Genomic DNA, 19,630 nt, shown 5'->3' with positions numbered 1-19,630 from the left:
GCTGTACCACCCTGTCCGCAACGAACTACAAGGGTGATATGAGCCACATCTGGCACTCGGCAAATCTCACTCTCCTTTTCCTAGTGAAGTGTAGTCGGAAAAAAATCTTTCAAAACCCTGATGGGGATGAGAAATGATAAAAGGGATGGCAAGGGACAAGAGGCCCAGAAACCAGGACACCAGTTATAAACCATGTCCAGCTCAGCAAGTGTGGCCACAGGTGCTGAAGGAGCACAAAGCACCCCCAGGCTGGGGGCGGCGCGAGCTCAGCCTCCAGACCATGTGATCACACAGGAAGCGAGACCTTTTCAACCCAGTGTTTAAAGACACACAGCCAGCCGGGTAAGCATTCTGGTTATTTTTAGTTAAAGAAAAACAGCCTTTTCCAAGGGCGACAAAGTCAGAAGGAAACAGGGTGTGGGCTTCTCACAAGCTCTTGCTCCAAAACCTGGACGTGATTTTCCTCCTGGAAAATCAGGGGCAGCTGGCCAGGAATGACGTTGGTGGGGTGGGAGGGGCTGCAGCCCACCCAGGTCACGGACTGGTCTGGGGGGGGCTCTAACGGGCCTTCCACGTGCCAGTCAGTGGACATGGTTAACGCTATTATTCTTGAGGGGCATTAAATTAAGGAATGACGCACGGAGCCAAGAAAGCGGCTTATTCAGTTGGATTCTGAATCACAATCAGGAAATAGTCTTTATCTGCAAGAGAGGAAACATGAAAAAACGAATCACTAACTGTAAAGTGGGAGAAAAACACACCACAAAGCCAACAAATCATTCAATCACCAGCTGTAAGATGCTGGTGGGGTGGGGAGGGGTAAAAAGCATCAATGCTTAGGCTGCTCCCCGTGGCTGGGAAACAGAAGGTGAACCCGCACGTTTCCTGTATGGGCTTCTGCACACACGGCTAGAGGGAAGCGGGCTCCTAACCCTACCCAGCAGTGGTACTTGGCAGAGCATCCTCATTTCTAATCTTCCCAGTACCAACAGGGAGGTAGGGTTATCAAGTTTTGGGGGTTGGGAAACTCAGGTTCAGAGTTTAAATGAACTGCCTACAGTACTGGTTCTCCAGCTAGAGTGCTGGAATAACCTGGAGGGCTGTTTAAAACAACACAGATGGCCCCACCCCAAGGGCTTCGGACTCACTGGGTCTGGGGTGGAGCCTAAAAATTTGCATTTTAACAAGCTCCTGGTGATGCTGATGCTGCAGGTTCTGGGAGAACTACTTGTTTAAGGTTACCAGGATAGTTAGTATCCAAGATGGGATTCTAACCTCAACCCTGCTAGTCTTGGGTTAATGTCAGTTCTGTCACAAGTTCAGTTGCTGGCCTTCCAGAACCTTCTGGACTAGAAAATTTCAAAGGCACCAGGTCAAAGGGGGCCAAAGCACCTGAGTTCCAGCTCTGGGGATCGAGCCAGTCAGAAGGAATGTCCGTTATGAAATCATAGCAAGTCCAAGTCCTCTTGGGTGAGCCTGACTGCCTCTCATCTTACAGAAGAGGAAATGGGAGAAGCAGGGCATTTAAACTTTGCCCACTTAATAATCACACTCAAACATTTACCAAGGCTTCCCCGTGCTGGCTCTGGGTTGATCCCTTCTCAAACAGGATCTCAGTGAATCCTCGAATCACTCTATGAGGCAGGGACCAGTGTTTTCTTATTTTTACTAATAAGAACACTAAGGCTCAGAGAATTAAATGACTTGGCCAAGCCAAGGCTAATATGCCAGATGGGAGAGCTGAGTTTTACTCAGGTGCTGGGCGTCTCCGGTCTGCCTTTTGCTGAACACGTGAAAACCTTGGCCATGTCTGCTTTGTGTCTGTTCAGATTCAAACCTAAACCTTGCTTCTTCCCTTGATGATGGACATCTCGGAAGGAGCAGCTATTATATGACCAAGTCTCATGGCTAAGCAATCTGTGTAAGTGAAAAATCACTAATGAAAATAGAAATAACAAGCTACCGACAAAACCAATGAAAAGATACTATTAGCAATACCCATGTCTTTTCTTCTAAATAACTAGGCTGCACATTCAATAGCATTCCAGTGGAGAAGGAAATGGCAACCCACTCCAGTGTTCTTGCCTGGAGAATCCCAGGGACGGGGGAGCCTGGTGGGCTGCCATCTATGGGGTCGCACCGAGTCGGACACGACTGAAGCGACTTAGCAGCAGCAGCAGCAGTGCTTTGTGGGAAGTAGTGTGTTAAGGCTTGATTGCCCTGTGTTAACTCAGGTGTTCCAAGCAGACATTCTTAGAAGCTTTAAGCCAAGAAATGCTGTCCATGGAGAGTCTGGCGATTTGGAGACATCATTTGTCCTTGCTTCACACTGTGAGCTCCCAGGTGGGGCATGAGGCCTGCTCCGATTTGGAGGGTTGGCAGCCTAACTTTTAGGGGAGTGAAGGTTTGTCTGTAACCACGCAGCGTGAAGTCTTGAGAGGAATTTGAGTTTAAATCTGATCTCAAGCTTTTCTGCCGACCTCATGCCAACATATTCAACCAGATGAGGCATCTCCGAATACCAGAGCAGTACCATCCCCTGCCAGACATTTTACAGAGATGGAAACAGGTTCGCTGGTGCTCTGTGATTTGCTTAAGGTTGGACTCATAAGAGGTGAAGCTGGGAAAACAGCTGGGGTGCCGGCTGCAATCTATTTTCTAACAGAATCAGAGACCTCATCATCGGCTGGCCTGAGACCCATTAGACAATGATTATGTTGATAAACAATGTGTGTATGTCTTTGGAATAAATGACTCTGAAGTTATTCTGTTTTCACTTGTGACTGACCTGCTCTGTCCCCACCCCTCTAGGGAGTGACCCCAGGAGACCAAGGGCCCCTGTGACTGGCTCTATGGGTCTCTCCACATCCTTCCAAGCAGCTCCACTGGGCCCTGACAGGCCGGGGAACAGGAGCAGTGCTGCTCTGCTGCAAGGAGGGGCTGACCCCTCTCAAATTATCTCAGAATTCTGCAGCCAGCCTCTTCACCACCTGTGTGGCAAGCCCAGGGGCAGTCACTGTCCCAGCCTTCCCCCTGCCCTCCTTCGTCCAGGCCCCCATCACAATCCTATTACTGGCTGCCTTGAAAAAACCTCCACTCACTAAGTCAAGTCCAGACAGCTGAGTTTGGCATCTGAGGCCCCTTCTAAATCTGACCACACACCTCCTGCTGCTCTAGACAGGCTGCACTGCAGCCACCTCCATCACCTCATGCACACTCACCACACTCAGGGCTCAGCCACAAAGGGGATGGTGAGAGACGAGTAGCTGCAAACAGTGCTGGAGGATCTGTCTACCACACCAGGCCGTGCATGTGAGTGAACTGGGGCAGGACAGGTGGCCCTGCTGACCCCTCCTGTGGTCCCAGTGCCTAGGGTGCCTCCCAGGGTGAGCATCTTGTCACCCTGAGAATGATGCTAAGACAGGTACTGTTTGTACCACACAGTCCCCAAGTACTTCATGTGAAAACAAAGCAACCCCTTCCTGTGCTGGAGGAAAGACTGTCTGCATGGGGACAAGAGAAACAGGACTGTATTTATGAAGTGGGCAAATTAATGTTGTTTTTTTTTAAGGACAAAATAAGTGCATGGTGGTTTTGCCTTACACTTTGGTTTAGAATCAGTGAGTTCTTTTTTCTTCAGGCACAGCTTTTCCAACTCCACCACCCCCACTCCCACCCCACTTGCTTCCTCTTTACCTGTGCCCTCACACTCAGCTCAAATGTTCCCTCCTCTGGGAAGCCTTTGCTGACTGCCATAAGCAGGCCTAATCACACCCTCCTCCATGGTCCCAAGTGCTCCTTGAATCCCCTCAAATTATGACTAAGCAACTCACACACACATAGATGTCTGTCTCCCCCATGACACCATAATTCCCTACTAGGGCCCAGAATCCAGGACAGGGTCTGCCTAGAGTCACTGTGAATGAGGACTTGCTGGGGATGCCAGCTGGGACAGGCCAGCTGATGAGACACTCAAATCTGTACCTTCTGCTCTTCAGGCCTTTCTGTGGAACCCATGGACACACCCATGCCTGAAGCCTTCCCGATAGCTACAGGGCATGCACAGTGAGGGTCTGCTCTCAAGTTGGGGTGGGGAAGACCCCTTACCTGGTGCAACCATAATTTCATTTTTCTTGGAGCGAATTCGAAGGAAGGTGAGGTCATTCTGGGGGTCAATTTCGCGTACGGTGCTCCGGGCCTTCAAGATGAAGTTGTGCATGAGGTTGGCGTACTGTGTGGTGGTGGGATTGTCCATGGTGCTCTTGATGGGAATGCCTGAGGGGAGAGCAGAGACTGAGCAGAACCCTGGGAGTGACTTTCTGCCCTGCTCCCAGCCCCACACCCAGAATTCCAGAGCCTAGATTGGCAGTTAACAGTCATTGCCCACTGTTCACTGAGGACTTGACAGGCAAGTGCTGAGCACTTGAAGGGGTGTTAGCTCCAGTCCGCAGAACTGCTCTAAGGATGGCATCACCATCTTTACTTGTCAACCAGGAAACAGAAACTCTGAGCAATGAGGTGGCCTGCTGAGGTCTCACAGCAGATACACACAAGCAGTGGGGCCAGGATTCCAATGAAGGCCTGCTGGCTTCACTGCTGGGCTCCCTTCACAGGGCCACATACTGACTGGTTTCCAGCAACAGAAGGACAGACTATCACTCATAACACTGAGAATATGAACAAAAAGAACAGTTCCTACAAATCTGTAAATACTGAAAAGTACAAGAAGGAAGGTCAGCCTGTGCCAAGGCAGAACCGTCACTAGTGTTTTGTTCCAGTTCCTGACAAGGAAGGCTTACGGCTCAGGCATAAACACACTGTCTACACACATGACTGTGCCCCCAAGTTAAAGCCTGTTTCTCTGTCTGCACACACCCTTGTAAACAGCGTTGCTACTGCTTTCAAAGAGCCCACAAGTGGCCATTCCACAGGGTTAATCATTCCCTTATTGCTGGGGACTCAGGCTGCATTTTTTACTTAATCACCTCGTAGTAAACAACATCCTGCACCAAGCCTTTTCTGTTTTGAGGACTGCTTCCTTGCAATGAACTATTAAATGGCCCGCCCTCACTGGACGGTGCCTGTTGTCATGGAGGTGAGGATTGGGGCTTAGTTTGAGACACCTAAGCCACGACTAGGTCATCAGGTGCCTATGCATCACTGTAACATGTCAGCAAGAGGTGCCATTGATGAGGCCACAGTGCTCACAATGCACAGGCTCTTGTGACAAATGTGGCCCAAGTTGCTCCCCACACATCAGTGGCTGGATTTCGGCCCTAGGACCCTGCCATCTGGCCTATAACTGACCAACCAAAGGATCAGCCAAAGACAGTCACCCGCAGACCTACCCATGGGTGGCAAGAAACTGACCAAACCTTGTCTTCTTATTGGCACAGCGAGTGTGGGCAGAAGAGTGCATGGGAGCAAGAGAAGCAGTGAGTCAGAGGCTGCTCTGAGCCAAGTGGAGTTATGAGAACAGGTTGCAGTGATCAATTCCCTCTAAAGGAGAAGACGACCAGGTCACCAGGGCAGATGTTGTGTCCTGGGTGGCAACCAGGTATCCACCAGGGCCCCACGAGGCATCATCATTCAGTGGTGGAACCTTCCTCGGGACAGCAGTATAAGCAGCTGGGGAGATGACCAGTAGGAACTCTGAAATCAAGGACCTGGGCTTCTCCCTTGGCTCTGCCCCTTCCTGGCTACGTGGCCTTACACAAGTGATCTAACCTAAGCCTCCATTTCCTCATCTGTAAAATAATGCCTGTGCTTCACTGTGCTGCTGGGAGGACTAAATGTGTCTTAATTCATCTGAGAATATTGAGCAAAAGCATGCAGAGTAGCACAGAGGAAGTGTTGATTTATTATTGACATTACCCATGCTATAAACCCCACCCCCAGGAAACCTGAGGGGCCAGCCTTGAGGCCTGGCAAAGTCTGGGGGTGGGTGTGTGGGTGGGGTCAAACCTCTTGACTTTCTTTTTGTATTCCAACAGGCCACCTTCTCTCAGCTCCCTCTGCCTGGAACTGTCTTTCCCTTCCCTACTCTCTCCTGACTCCCACTGTCCCTCATGTCTCCCTCCACTCCCGGACATGGCCAGCGCCCCCTTCCTACGGTCCCAGCACCGTGCCGCTGTCCTGCAGGGTAGTTACTCGAGTCTGAGATCACGCCTGCACGGGAGTGATCGTGACGCCTATCCCCAGCAGACTGGACGCTCCTCAAGGGCCAGAGGCAGATCTGATGTGCTCACCAGTGTCTTTAGGGAGACTGCATCAAATATTTATGGCTGTTGTTAAAAAATGAGTAGACACAGGTGTGCTTTTAGTAGTTCAAATATACTGTCACGAGTGTGATCACATGTCTACCAAGAGAGAAGGTGTGTAAGGGAGAAAAGAAACTAACCTCTTGTTGGCTCACTGTAAAAATGAAAGAAAACATGGAGCTGGCAGGGTGGGGACGGAGGGCAGGGACCAACACTGGGGATAATTTCAAACAAGCACTAGAGAGGATTCCAGATTCACAGGATGCCAGAGCTGGGGAACACCTCAAAGACAGCCGATGAGTAGGCGGCCTACTGCAGGCAGTGGCCTCCACAAACGAGGGGCTGAGCACCTGCAGTGGTAGCTGATCACCTCAAAGCCATGATTTCGAACCTGGGGCTCAGATCTGTCAGGTTGTATAGCCAGGTCCGCCCACCAACACGCCTCCCCAACAATCAACAATTAAAACACATTAATAAAACTTAACAGGTATTTATTGACAACCAACTTTGTGTCAGCATTATTGTGGGTGCTGGGGATACAAAAATGATCACAAGAGATAAAGCTCTGCCCTCAGGAATTTACGCATTTTAGACTTTTATTTTGCCCTGTGTGGGTAGCAGCAGGTGGCAGGGGGTCTGGAGGGTACAAATAGGATGTTCCTTACATTCCATTCTTGGTTAAGTTTGCTTAAAGGTACATTTTTATTATGAAACATCATTTAAATCTGGCCAAGTGTGAGACATCACCAGGCAGCGGCAGAGGGTTGGTAAGTGATTGGGACAAGAGCATGTCCTGATTTCAGGGGCGGGGAGCAATCCCTCCGGGCTGAGCTGGTCAGGGAGGGCATCCTGCTGGAAGAGGAAGCTGAACTGAATCATGGAGATGGAAAGCCCCAGAGGAGTAACAGAGATCCCTAATACAATCACCCTGACTGAGCACCTCTAATGCAAGCCCTCAGAGGGGCTAAGGGCCCCCTAGAGCAGTGAGTTCTGACCACCTCCATCTGTGGCTGGGTGATCTGGGGCAGGTCAACCTGACTGCTCTCAGCTTCTGGTTTGTCATCTGAAAAATGGGCAAATGTCCCTGCTTTGCAGAAATGTGTGAAATGTAAATGAGAATCTGAAGTGGGAGATCTATGAATGGACCACAAATTAAAAAACACACAGAATTTCCTGGTGGTCCAGTGGTTAGGACTCTATAATTCCACTGCAGAGAACACAGGTTCGATCCCTGGTCAGGGAACTAAGATCCTGCATGCTGTGTGGCTTGGCCATCAAATAATCAAACAAGCAAATAAATAGATGGATAAATAAATAAACACAAATACAAGACATTTTGACATGTGGCATTTACTATACATCAGGCACTGTTCTAAAAGCTTCCCTTAGAAAAAGATAGTTTGACTGTCCGCATTTTACAGATGAGGAAACAAACTGAGTGGTTAAGTGACTTCTTAAGATCACATAGTTGACAAGAAAGTAGAGTCAGGATTCATACCCAGGCAGTCTGGTTCCACATTCCATATTCTTAGCTACTGTGCCATACTGCCACATTAGTATACAAAAAATAAGTGCTCATTAGTATCAAAAAGGTAAGAAGTTGGGGCTATATTTTCCTAATGAAAAAGCTCAACTTTGGCGGCAGTTTTAACACAAGAATGAAGGCTTGTGGTCTGGAATACTGGTGGAGGTCTAGGGGGTCCCAGCTGGGGAGTCAGCCCCTGGGGGTTTCTCCCCATTTGGGGTCAAAAATGTCTACTTACGGAAGAGTCTCATACCAAGTCTTCTGGGTCCTGGAGCAAGAAGCTCCTTGGAGCAAGGACCAAGGAGGCGGCTTGAGGCAGCTAAGTTCTGAAGAGGGGAAGGGAAAGCCCTGGCCACCCAGCTGATTAGTGGTGGACCTGAGATGCCTCCCACAGTGTCCTCAGGCTCCCTACCCTGCTGCCTCCTTTGAATGCAGTGACCACACGGTTTAATCAGAGCCTGACAAAGCTAGGGCACACACTCTGCCTAGCTATGGGCTGGCCGGGGTCTGACAACTTGGAAAACAACATTCTAACTGAGGACATGCCACCTTCAATTTGTCACCCTTGGTGACTTTCATTCTGCTCTGTTTAAGCAGGCACTGTTGAGAATTCTGCTGCTCCAAAATAAGGCCCAGAATGACAATGCATACACACAGAGGCTCTCAAGGAGCCTCAAACAAAGCCAAGCTGACTGAATGCATTGGGCTGGAGAACGGGGCAGGGGGGCCCAGTTGGGTGACCCGGGACGTGGTCTGGGACTGAGTCCAGCAGCCACTCTCTGGTCCTTCATGGCACCCTGTGGGAGAAAGAGCACAAGTGCGCTCGGACAGACTTGGGATGAAATATTGGCTCTATAATGGCAGGCAAGTCGAATTTCTAGACTCACTTTTCTCCACTGCAAAATGGAGGCAACAGAGCCGCTTCAAGGAATGACAGAAACGATCTCTCTGTGAAGCACTAGCCCGTGGCCTGGCAGAGAACAGGTGTGTGATAATATCGGTCTCCTCCCTCATCACGTCTACTGTGGTTTGAGAAAAATTAGCATCTGTACCCTTTTACAGTTGTTGAAATAATGTCCCAGAAGAGGAAGAAAAACTATAGGCCCAAAGCAGTTGACAGCAGTATTAGATAGCAAAAGAGAAGTAGAAACACATAAAGGGAGAATGGAGAATAAACACTGTACTGGAAGTTAAAAATTTTGCTTATGTAAACCACGGACCAAAATAAAAACACAACCCCAAACAAAAACTCATGAGTAAACGGATGCAAGAGAGTAACAACTATAATCACAACCAAGAGAAAAGGCACTGGACAAGGGCTGACTGAATAAGTATGGTACACTGAGAAGTATGACATGTCAGGGCAGTGAGGTAGAGAGGATTTTTCCTTTTTTTAAATTCAGAATTCTAGTAATAATTCTAGGAAACTGGAGGTGATTTAAAAAAAAAAATAAAAGTATGAGAACTAGATCAGGTACATGAGAGGTTTAGAAAAAAGCAAGTGTTATGGTGTGCTGTGCTCTTTCCTGAGGGCCAGCCTGCATTCAGCTCATGGCTGGAAGGAGGGTGTACCTTCTGTGTTTACCACGATGATTCCCTGCACACCCTTCTGGCTCTGGAGTCGCTTCAGGGTCTCCTCCACCTCTGCCTGCCAGAGAGAATAAGACCAAGGTTAGAGCGGTCAGGAAGCCTGGATCAACTCCCTCGTACCCCTGGCAGATGAATCACACTTCCCAACAAAAGACAGGCAACACCCAGGCACATGGCACCTCCTGCAAACTCCCCAGGACTACCTGGAACAGTCCTGAGGCCACCACCAGCATCTAAACCATCGCCTTCCCAGTGTGGGGTGGGGCTGCTCCCTCTGCCCACCAGGGGCTCTCTGCCCCTCACTTAGTAGGGAGCAGAACTCAAATACCATTCCTAGGAGTATAGACACATCCATGACTCAGATATTTGGTACAGCTGGGGGACAAACCAGAAGAAACTAATGATTTGAAAAATTCCAAATGGAGGTGTCTAACAGGAAGGAGATACACTGTCATTTGTGGCCCAAAGAGCACATTCCAAAGGAAGCAAAATGATCCCATGAGGACGGACTCAGTGACTAATAAGCTGGCACCTGAGACAATGTGACACACAGCCAGAGGAAAGGCAGGGGAAGGGGCTCATGATCCTGCGTCGTCAGGAGCTGGTCTGGGTGGGCTACTCTGGCACATGCGATTTGTAAACAGAGTGGACAATCAGACTGTGAGTCCTCACCTCGCCAGGCAAGGCCTTCTCTGTTTTACTCCCATCTCTTCTACCCTTCCCTCCACTCTCCACCTGCATGTCCGTATCTCCCTGCCTCCACAGCTTGCTACCAAACAAGGCCTCTTCTCCGCTGAAATCCAACAGATTCTTCAGGATCATCTTAGATATCATGTCCTCCACGAAGCCTTTACTGATTCCAACTCAGTGGCCTTTGGCCATTTCCAATGGATTCCCTGAACTCTTGACTGTATCTCTCTGGGAATCAGTAAGTGCTGTTTGACTTAGTCTCTCTAATGGTCTGCAGAGCAGGGGCTCAATGAACAGCTGTTAAACTGAACTAGGCCTAACTCCTCCTGTGGACGGAAACTGGTCAAGTGCGTTTGTTCTCAGGAGGTCCCTTCTAGACATATCCAGAATCTAGTCAGAAGTTCCTCACAGGCTGAGGGTCAGACTCTTGGACACAGAGGCTCTGTTCACCAAAAGAGAGTGGTACCCCGCCTTCACGGGCTGATGAGCTGGCCCAGAGGAGGAGCTTCTCAACAGTGGATGGAGACAGAACAAAGAAAGACTGTTTTTCTAGTAGGCCCAAGCCTCACAATCCAGTCACAGCCACCCACTCTCCACTGACGTGTGAATACCCTCAAATGCTGGAGGGAAGGGCAAACAAGTTCCTCCTACAAAATGGCAAAGAGCCTGACGCCTCTGTAATCTGGAGCCTTGGTAAAAGGACATGGCTAGCTATGTGGACTGAGAGTACAATGCAGTGGGTTATGCATGGATGAGATCTTAATTCATTCATCAGACTTTCACTGAGCTCCGACCACACACTATTCTGGAGAGGAGTGATAGAGTATTATATGATAGTGGTCAATACTACACAGCACTCAACCGGACCTGGTAACCCTCCTGGAAATTCATCCTAAGGAAACAATCTGAGAGTACTAAAAGAAGAGTATGGTAAGATGTTTGCTGCAGTGACATCTTCAATAACAAAAAGCAGGAAGAGCCAAAACTGCCCAACATCTAGGGAAAATGTCAAGGGAATTACGAATGTCCATTCACAGGAATATAATACATTAACAGTGGTGACCAGAATATTTATACCACCTTAAAAAGAAAGTGCTTGGGAGATGGCATCCACATGAAAACAAGAAGAGGGCTAGAAGGACCATGAACAAAATAAAAAGCCATACCGAGAGTAGGGAACTATAGATAAGGTTTTCTTTTTTTTTTTTTTTTAAAACAGCCTCTTTTACTCTATTATATTATTTCTATTTAAAAATATTTTTTAACCCATCTCTCTGTGTAGCCAGAGATCTCTGACTTGGGACTATGGAGCTCTGACATTCTCAACATTGTAAGAATAAGAATATACAAGAGGGGTCTTCCCTGATGGTGCAGTGGGTAAGATCCTGAGCTCCCAATGCAGGGGACCCAGGTTCGAACCCTGGCCAGGGAACTAGATCCTGCATGCTGCAACTAAGAGTTTGCACACTGAAGCTAAAGATTCAGCATTTCACAACCAGGACCCGGAGCGGCCAAATAAGTAAATAAAAATAAATATTTAAAAAAAAAAAAGAATACATAAGAATAAGTAGGATGACGGTTTAGGACAGTTCAATCAACCTGCAATCAAACTAGGGATGGGGAAAGCTAAAGATGCCAGAATTGAAGTCCAAAATACCCCTGGAGGTTGGAAAGTGACGCTGAAATGAAAAAGATGAAATTTTATAATACAAGTTAATCATTCAATAACTATATGGGAATCTTCTATGTGTCAAATGTTGTTTTAGGCCTAGGGGTGCTGTGCTGGACAAAATACAATGAAAACCCTGCTCTCATGAAGCTGATTTTGGAGGTGGGGTGGGGGGAGGGAATCAGACATTAAGCAAAAGCATAAATAAAATACAAATGTCAGATTCAGTAGGGATGGGGGATCTGGAAAGCAAGGGGCTGATGGCAATTTTAAACAAGGTGGTCAGAGAATGCCTCGCTAAGGTGATAGCTGAAAGGAAACAAAGGAGCTAACCAGGTGGATTTCTAGGGAGAGTGTTCCAGAAAAAATGCAAAGAGGCCAGTGTGGCTGAGGGCAGTGAGTGGCAGGCAGCCAGATAAGAGGGAGGCAGGATCAGACTAGATTTCAGAGGTGTCGTAGACCAGAGTGATGACTTTGGTTTTTAAAGGCAGCGGGGTGTGAGGAGCCACTAGCAGGTTTCGAGGTGAGCAATGACAAGATGTTTCATAAGGATGCCCTGGCTGCTGTGTGGAGAATGGACTGCAGGGGGCAAGCACAGCCTGCCTGAGCCCGGCCGGGCCTGATGAGTGCTGTTACCTCCGAAAGCAGGCAACCTCCTCTCTCTCCCTCACTCACCACTAGATGTAACTAACTCCCAAGTCTCTGGACTCTGCTCATGAGCCTCCTGTGGGAGGCCTGCTCTGGACACCTGCCCCTCTTCTTAGGTACCCAAGGCACCCTGACTCCATGGCACTTATCAGCAATGAGTGCAACTGTCTGTTCTGCTTATCTCCTCCTCTAGACCCAAGGTCACCTGGGAGCAGGAACACAGACTTTGTAATCCCAGTACCTGGTACAGTATAGGCTCAATAGATACTTAAGGAACAAATAAAAACCATTCCCTCAACTGTGTTTTACAAAAATCAACCTTTTTAAGTATAGTACCCTGGGCTTACAGTACCCAGCATGATGAGTGAGGGTTTATATGATCCTAAATTTAATGAGAACCAGTCACTGAGATCTAGCTGCTTAGAAGGTAAACACGCTTACCAAGAAAGGGAGGTATACCAAGAAAGTGTACCTGACCTACTCAGTATCTGCTACAGGTCAGATATTAGGATGAATGTCTTCAGATATGTCTCACCTGAACCTTCCATGGTTAGTATGAGCTCCATTTTACAAGGAGGAAACCAAGGTTCAGAAAGGAGAGCATTTTGCCCAAGGACACACAGCAGGTCAAGAGAAGAGCTGAATACACTACTAACCACAAATGAAGATGTCCCCGTCCTCACAAGTTCATATTTTGGTACAAGAGACTTTCAAAAACAAGTGGCAATATTCTTGCAGGGTACAGGGACCAGGGGTCGGGGTGGGCAAGGGGATGCTTCTTGGATGAGTGTGGTCAGGAACACCTGAGGAGGTAATCCTTAAGCCAAGAACTAAACGATCAAAAAGAAAAGCACTCCAGGAAGCAGCATGAAAGCTAACACAGTGAAATGGGATGAGTTTGGCATGTTCGAGGAATAGAATCAGTATTGCCAAGGTTTTTGATTCTCTGATAATCCGACAGGCAAAACCCAAATAACAGAAAGTCAACCTTTCATTAATTTTTAAGAATTATCAGTGAGGGGATTTTCCTGACGGTCCAGTGGTTAAGAATCTGCCTTGCAACGGAGGGGATGCAGGTTCGATCCTCAGTCAGGGAACTAAGATCCCACATGCCACGGAACCATGACCATTGTGCCCTCTGGCCTCAATTAGAGAGTCTGTGCCCTGCAACAAAGTTCCCACAGGCCACAACTAAGACCCAACACAGCCGAATAAATAAATAAATGTTAAAAAAAAAAAAAAAAAAGAATTATCAGTGAGGCTGGTCAGGAGAAAAAACAAAAGCAAAACTTATCAGTGAGGTTAAGCTGGAATTTGACTGTTTGCATCTCTCCTTTTTCAAGTCTTTTGCTTTTTCTACTAATTTTTATTGATTTTCAAAAACTCTTAAGTTAGAAATTTTAGACTTCTGCCCATCATATAAAATTACACTTCTCCCACTTTTCTAATATAAGTTTACAGTGTTTTTCAATAATCAGAGGTTCTGAATTTTTATGTAATCAAATTTAATAAAAACTTTTTCCTGGAAGACTAGAGAGTAGCTTCTCCAACCTGACCACAGCTAGTAGGGTGGGGTTAGGCCTGGGGGAGTGGGGGTCACGAGGTCTACAGGAGGCAGCAGGCACCTGCTTCAGGAGAAACTGCTTAAAAATGTCAGGCTCAGCCCTGAAGCAGCCAAGAAAGAAAACAAATGATGCCAAAAAGACAGGAGCAGCCACAGCAACATTAGCAGACGCAAGAGGAGTCCTAAGCAGGCATCCAAGTCATGCCACCTTTGTCTCTAAAGTCTGTTTTCCCTGCAGTGCTAGCCGACTGGTATCAAATGCATCTAAGTGGATATGTAGCCCCTTGGGGTCGACTCACATCTCCAAATTCCTGCCCTGCTCCTAGAGAGAGCCCGGCTGGGATCCTCAGCACCCCGAGTCTTTATTTCTATTAACATGCGTGACTGCACCAGAGAAGGGACCAGGCTCCTGGGTTCTCTAATTCCTAGGTGCATGCTGCTGACAGACCAAAAAACACTCCAAACAAATGAAAAAACAAGTAGCAGTAAAATTCCAGGATTATTCACTGGTTTGGCACAGGAGGGATAACCATTGAAGCAAATGATTCACAAAGAAACTGTGACCAATGTGACGACCAAGCATAAAAAAGTTTTAATTTCTATTAAACAAAAATGAATTACGAGGGGACAACATCTGCATCAAATACAACAGACGAAAGAGTAATTTCAAAACATCACACAGAATGATTAAGAAAAACAGCAAGTCTCTAAAAATTAAGTGGGCAAAAAGGGTAAGAGGAGAAAATATACCTCAAGGAGACCACAAACACAAGAAAAATGTTCAATGTTCCCTGTAAATAAAGACATGAAAATTACAGCAATGCTGAGGTTATGTTTTTGAATGCTGGCAGTTATTATGGCAAAACTGGTACAAAGGCAATAAGACCTTTTGGGAAAGCGACAGGACAACATTATTATGAGAACCATATGTGCTGATCTCATTGCTTCAAATTCTTTGAGAATTTCTCCTAAGGAAATAATCTAATAAATGTGAAAAAAAAAAAAGAAAAACAAACTACACATTCAGAGACATTCATCACAGCGTTATCTCTACTACTGAAGAACTAGACGCAACCCAAATGTATACTGGGGGAATGGTTTGGCAAATTATGATAAAAATATTTCATTGATTATTATGTAGTCACTAAAAATGATTCATTACAAAGAGAGATAGCAACAAAGTTATATGTCTTTGGGTATTAAAACAAACAGAAACAAAAAACTAGCAGGTACATCTTGAATGTGAATACATGAACAAAGAGGAAGGAGAATGTACAAAGATGAAAATACCTGTGTGGTGGAGTAAAACTGGATGCTAATTATAGCCGATTTTTATATCACCAGCGTAAAGGGCAATTTATCATTTTCTACCAAAATGCTCATGGGGTCGCAAAGAGTCAGACATGACTGAGTGACTAACACACACATACACCCCCAAAATGTTAAAATGTGCACGCCAGAAGTATCACTACTACATAACGCTACATAAACACGAGCATGAGTGGAAAAAGGAAAAAAAAAAAACAAAACAGTACTGCAGCATTGTCTGGAGTGAAAAACTGTAAACCATCTAAATAGATATAATGCAACGGAATAGGAAAACAGTCCTATAAAAGAATAAAATAGATTTGTATGTTATCAACATGAAAAAATATTTGGTATTTTTTAGTGAACAAAGTTAAAGAATGAGATTATACATATAACCTAAAGTAAGCTTGTGTGTGTGCTTGCTCAGTCATGTCTGACTCTTTGCAACCCCAGAGACTGTGGCCCGCCAGGCTCCTCTGTCCGTGGAATTGCCATTTGCTACTCCAGGGGATCCTCCCAACCCAGGAATCGAATCCGATAGGCAAAACCCAAATAAGAGAAAGTCAGCCTTTGCTTCTCTTGCACTGGCAGGCGGATTCTTTACCACTGTGTCACCTTAATATACATAAATACATAAGTTCCAATTTCATGTAATAAACATGTTATATACAAATGCGCTTATGCACTAAACAAATCTGGAAGAAGACGTATCCAACTGTCAACAGTGATCAGCAGAGGGGAGTGAGATGGGAACTACATACACTTTTCTAAGTTACATATTTTGGTAATGCTTGAATTTGTTAAAACATGCATCTAAAGTATGTTTTGCTTTTATGAATATAAACATACAATAGCATGGTATAGGTTTCAGGAAGCTCTGATTCATGTAAGAAAAAGGGGTCTCATATATATATATATATATATATATACATATATAATATATGAAAGGCTATGACAAACCTAGACAAAGCTATGACATAGCTAGAAAACCTAGACGTTGCTAGAAAAGCTGACAAACTCGACAGCATATTAAAAAGCAGAGACATTACTTTGCCAACAAAGGTCCATCTACTCAAAGCTATGGTTTTTCCAGTAGTCATGTATGGATGTGAGAGTTGGACTATAAAGAAAGCTGAGTGCCGAAGAATTGATGCTTTTGAACTGTGGTATTGGAGAAGACTCTTGAGTCCCTTGGACTGCAAGGAGAGCAAACCAGTCAATCCTGAAGGAAATCAGTCCTGAATATTCATTTGAAGGACTGATGCTGAAGCTGAAACTCCAATACTTTGGCCACCTGATGCAAAGAACTGACTCTTTGGAAAAGACCCTGATGCTGGGAAAGATTGAAGGCAGGAGGAGAAGGGGACGACAGAGGATGAGATGGTTGGATAGCATCACCAACTCAATGGACATGAGTTTGAGCAAGCTCCAGGAGTTGGTGATGGACAGGGAAGCCTGGCGGGCGTCCATGGGGTCACAAACAGTCAGACACGACTGAGCAACTGAACTGATATATACATATAGATATAATAAAAGTAACTAACAGTATTTGTTTCTGAAGGAGACCGAGGTTGGGGGTCACAGTTGGGTGGGAGATCTATTTTTCACTTAGATCTTTTCAGATTTTCTTTTTAACTGTGTGTACGATTTATCTGTTAAAAGTTAATTTTTTTTTACAGTTTAAAAAGTGATGTGAAAGATGAAGTTACTTCCTCTATACTATAAACTAGTTAACTATACAAAGCAAAGTACACTGCTAAACTATATATATAGAGAGGGAAAATTGAAGAGAAAAAGACTAATAGGCGTAATACACCTAATCATAAGTCGTTACTTAACTCCAGATCATGGCATTGTTTCTTACTCCTTTTCCATTTTTCTTATAGTCTTTAAATACTTATATAAGATTTTTAAAAACCATTCACAGGTTTTAAACGTGGGAACGGTTTTAAACCTGATTTAACGTTTAAAAGGTATTCTCAAGTTAAAGTTGGGAGGATTAAAAACACAAGAAAACAAACCTGTAAAGTCATAATGAGCCCACAGTTTCAGCCATCAGGGCAGGAACCCCAAGGGTGGATCCCGCCTGTTTCTGACTCATGCATCATGTCCCAGCGGCTCGAAAGAATCACGGGGACACAAAGGGAGCAATCAAGCTTCTAGGGTTCAAATCCACCTCCGCCATTTCCTGGGGCAAGACACTTAGCTTCACTGGGTTTTAGATACCAAGTATGTAAAACGGGGATAATGGGTGTACCTACTTATCTATGTAGGTACACCTACATAGTTATGGGTTGTACCTACATGTAGGTATGTAGGTATGGGGAGGCGTTTAGCAGAGCCAGACACGAATTAAGCTTGCTGTAAATGTAATCACTATAGTTATAGTCGCGCAACAAGGTCCAGGATGCTAGGATGCAGGGGTTTGTGGGCAGGCCTCCCCACCTCCGTCCTCCCCTAGCCTAAGCCTAAACAACTGCTTCCGGTCAAGGGACTGCCGGATCCGGTGGCCCCGCCTCAGTCCCCTCTGAGTCTGGAGGCCCGCGCCGCCCCAGTTCCGCCCTCCAGACAGCTCGGCCCGCCCAGCCCCGCGGATGCCCAGCCAGGCGCTCAGAGCCGTCCCCGGAGGATGGAAGGCCAGGCTCATGGTGGTGGAAAGTCGTGCTCAGCCACCTCCCGGCCACCTGCCACAAGCTCCCGGCGGACACTCACCATCTCGGACCGATCCGGTAGCTCCGCGTCGCCGGCCCTCTGCCCAGTCCCGCAGCCTCTCCGCGCCTGCGCACAATTCCTGTCAAGGCGGACGGCCTCGGTAGCCTATCAGAAACCAGCGTAGGACGGCGGGGCGGGTGGGTAGGCGGATCTTAGTCAGCTCCCTCAGGGCTCGAGGGGAATTTGCCTTGTGCAGTCAGAAAGTGAACGGCAAGAGAGCAAAGGAGCACTTCAGCTATGGAAAATTCCTAACTCCCACTGTGCCGAAAAGATGCTGGTTCGCGTTGTTGGAAGAGGCTTTCAACCCTCAACCGAAGTCTTGAGCTGGCTCTGGGTGGAGGGTGATGTGCGATTCTGAAGGCGAGGACTGGGGGTGCTGAGGCCTTGGCTCTCAGGTTGAGGCAAAAACAAGGCGCGAAGCCCAAATGCTCTAAAAACGCGAGAAAACCTGTAGTTCGGGCTGGAGTCAAGCGTCCTTGGGGGTCTCCAGAGCGACTCACTTGGGAATATGCCATGCAGGCTCTGAGAAGTGGTCAAGGCTAGCCTGGCAGTCTGCATACTTTGAATCCCTGTGTTCCCTTGGAGAAGCCACTTCACATTTCTGTGCTCCCTCACCTTCTTCCTAGAGCCCTGCGTTGTTCCGTCTTCCACAAAACTTTGTGTGCTCTAGCAGGAAATGATTTACTAATTAGTGAACCTCGTGCCACGTTACTGGGCTGACACCCTCCCTAACTCCAGTAGACTCAGTTTAGTTTCTTCTAGTCACTTGAGTTTCAACACAGATGATCTAGCTCCCAAATTTCTTTCCACCGTAGCCTCAGTTGGGGAGGACCTGGTTGGTTCTCTTTCCATGGGCATCCGCACGTTAACAGGACTGAATAGTGACTTTACAATGAGTACACCTGGCAGACACCATGTTAACCAGAGGGTCCAGGTTAACATAGCTGGAAACGGGACATAGTCATACGTCCATGCACGAAGGGTGCATGCACCACCTCCGGTTTTTTTTCTTTTCACAAAAATCCATGGCCTTAACTATGAGAAAACATTAAACTTGAGGGGCATTCTACAACGTGCCCGGGAAACACTCTTGAAAATATCAAGGTCATGAAAGACTAGGAACGAATGAGGAACTGTCACAGATTGGACGAGACTAGAAAAACACTGGTGGAAAAACTGGTGACAGCTGTATAAAGGTTTAAAAAGTTTAGTATAAAAGTTGAGTTATTTTATTGATGGTCAAGTTTTTATAATTGTACCAAGTTATATGGGATGTTAACATTGGGGAAAGCCTGGGTGAAGGGTTGTGCAGGAGTTCTCTGTACTGTTTTTGCAACAGTTCTGTAAATCTAAAATCATTTCAAAGTAAAGTTTTTTAAAAAAGGATTGGACATAAAGAAATGATTATTGAATGTGGGAAACATTAGAAAAGCGTTTAGCAAGGGGAAGAATACAATGACTGGACCCCAAGATAAGCACAGGAGTATCATCACCATCTTACATATGGTGAACCAGACTGAGAGGGTGAATGAATTGAACAAGATCATAATCATAAAAGCAAAAAAAGAAGGGGGGGGGTATGGTCTATAGTTCATGTGACTGGCTGGAGCCAGAGTAAGAATTGAGGAGGCGTTGGAAGGAGTTGGAAGTAGTTAGGGCTTTGA

The 19,630-nt window shown here is 46.4% G+C and overlaps 1 protein-coding gene and 1 long non-coding RNA gene across 2 annotated transcripts; one reads left to right on the top strand and one right to left on the bottom strand.

The window, feature by feature from the left end:
- Positions 1-343: 343 nt before the first annotated feature.
- On the bottom strand, positions 344-18,034 carry DYNLRB1 (dynein light chain roadblock-type 1). The gene is made up of 4 exons (XM_081559835.1): positions 17,967-18,034; positions 9,358-9,433; positions 4,108-4,275; positions 344-701 (listed from the first exon to the last, which is right to left on the bottom strand). The coding sequence occupies exons 1-4, from the start codon at positions 17,967-17,969 to the stop codon at positions 658-660; spliced, it is 291 nt and encodes a 96-aa protein (XP_081415961.1). The 5' UTR covers positions 17,970-18,034; the 3' UTR covers positions 344-657.
- On the top strand, positions 3,916-6,765 carry LOC145533126 (uncharacterized). The gene is made up of 3 exons (XR_014073879.1): positions 3,916-4,154; positions 5,397-5,557; positions 5,994-6,765. It is a non-coding gene; the product is annotated as an uncharacterized LOC145533126 (long non-coding RNA).
- Positions 18,035-19,630: the final 1,596 nt, after the last annotated feature.

The sequence above is a fragment of the Giraffa tippelskirchi genome, chromosome 13, assembly GCF_054371585.1.
Source record: "Giraffa tippelskirchi isolate mGirTip1 chromosome 13, T2T-mGirTip1v1.2.pri, whole genome shotgun sequence".
NCBI classification, from domain to species: Eukaryota; Metazoa; Chordata; class Mammalia; order Artiodactyla; family Giraffidae; genus Giraffa; species Giraffa tippelskirchi.
This window is presented reverse-complemented; position numbering and strand designations above follow the sequence as displayed.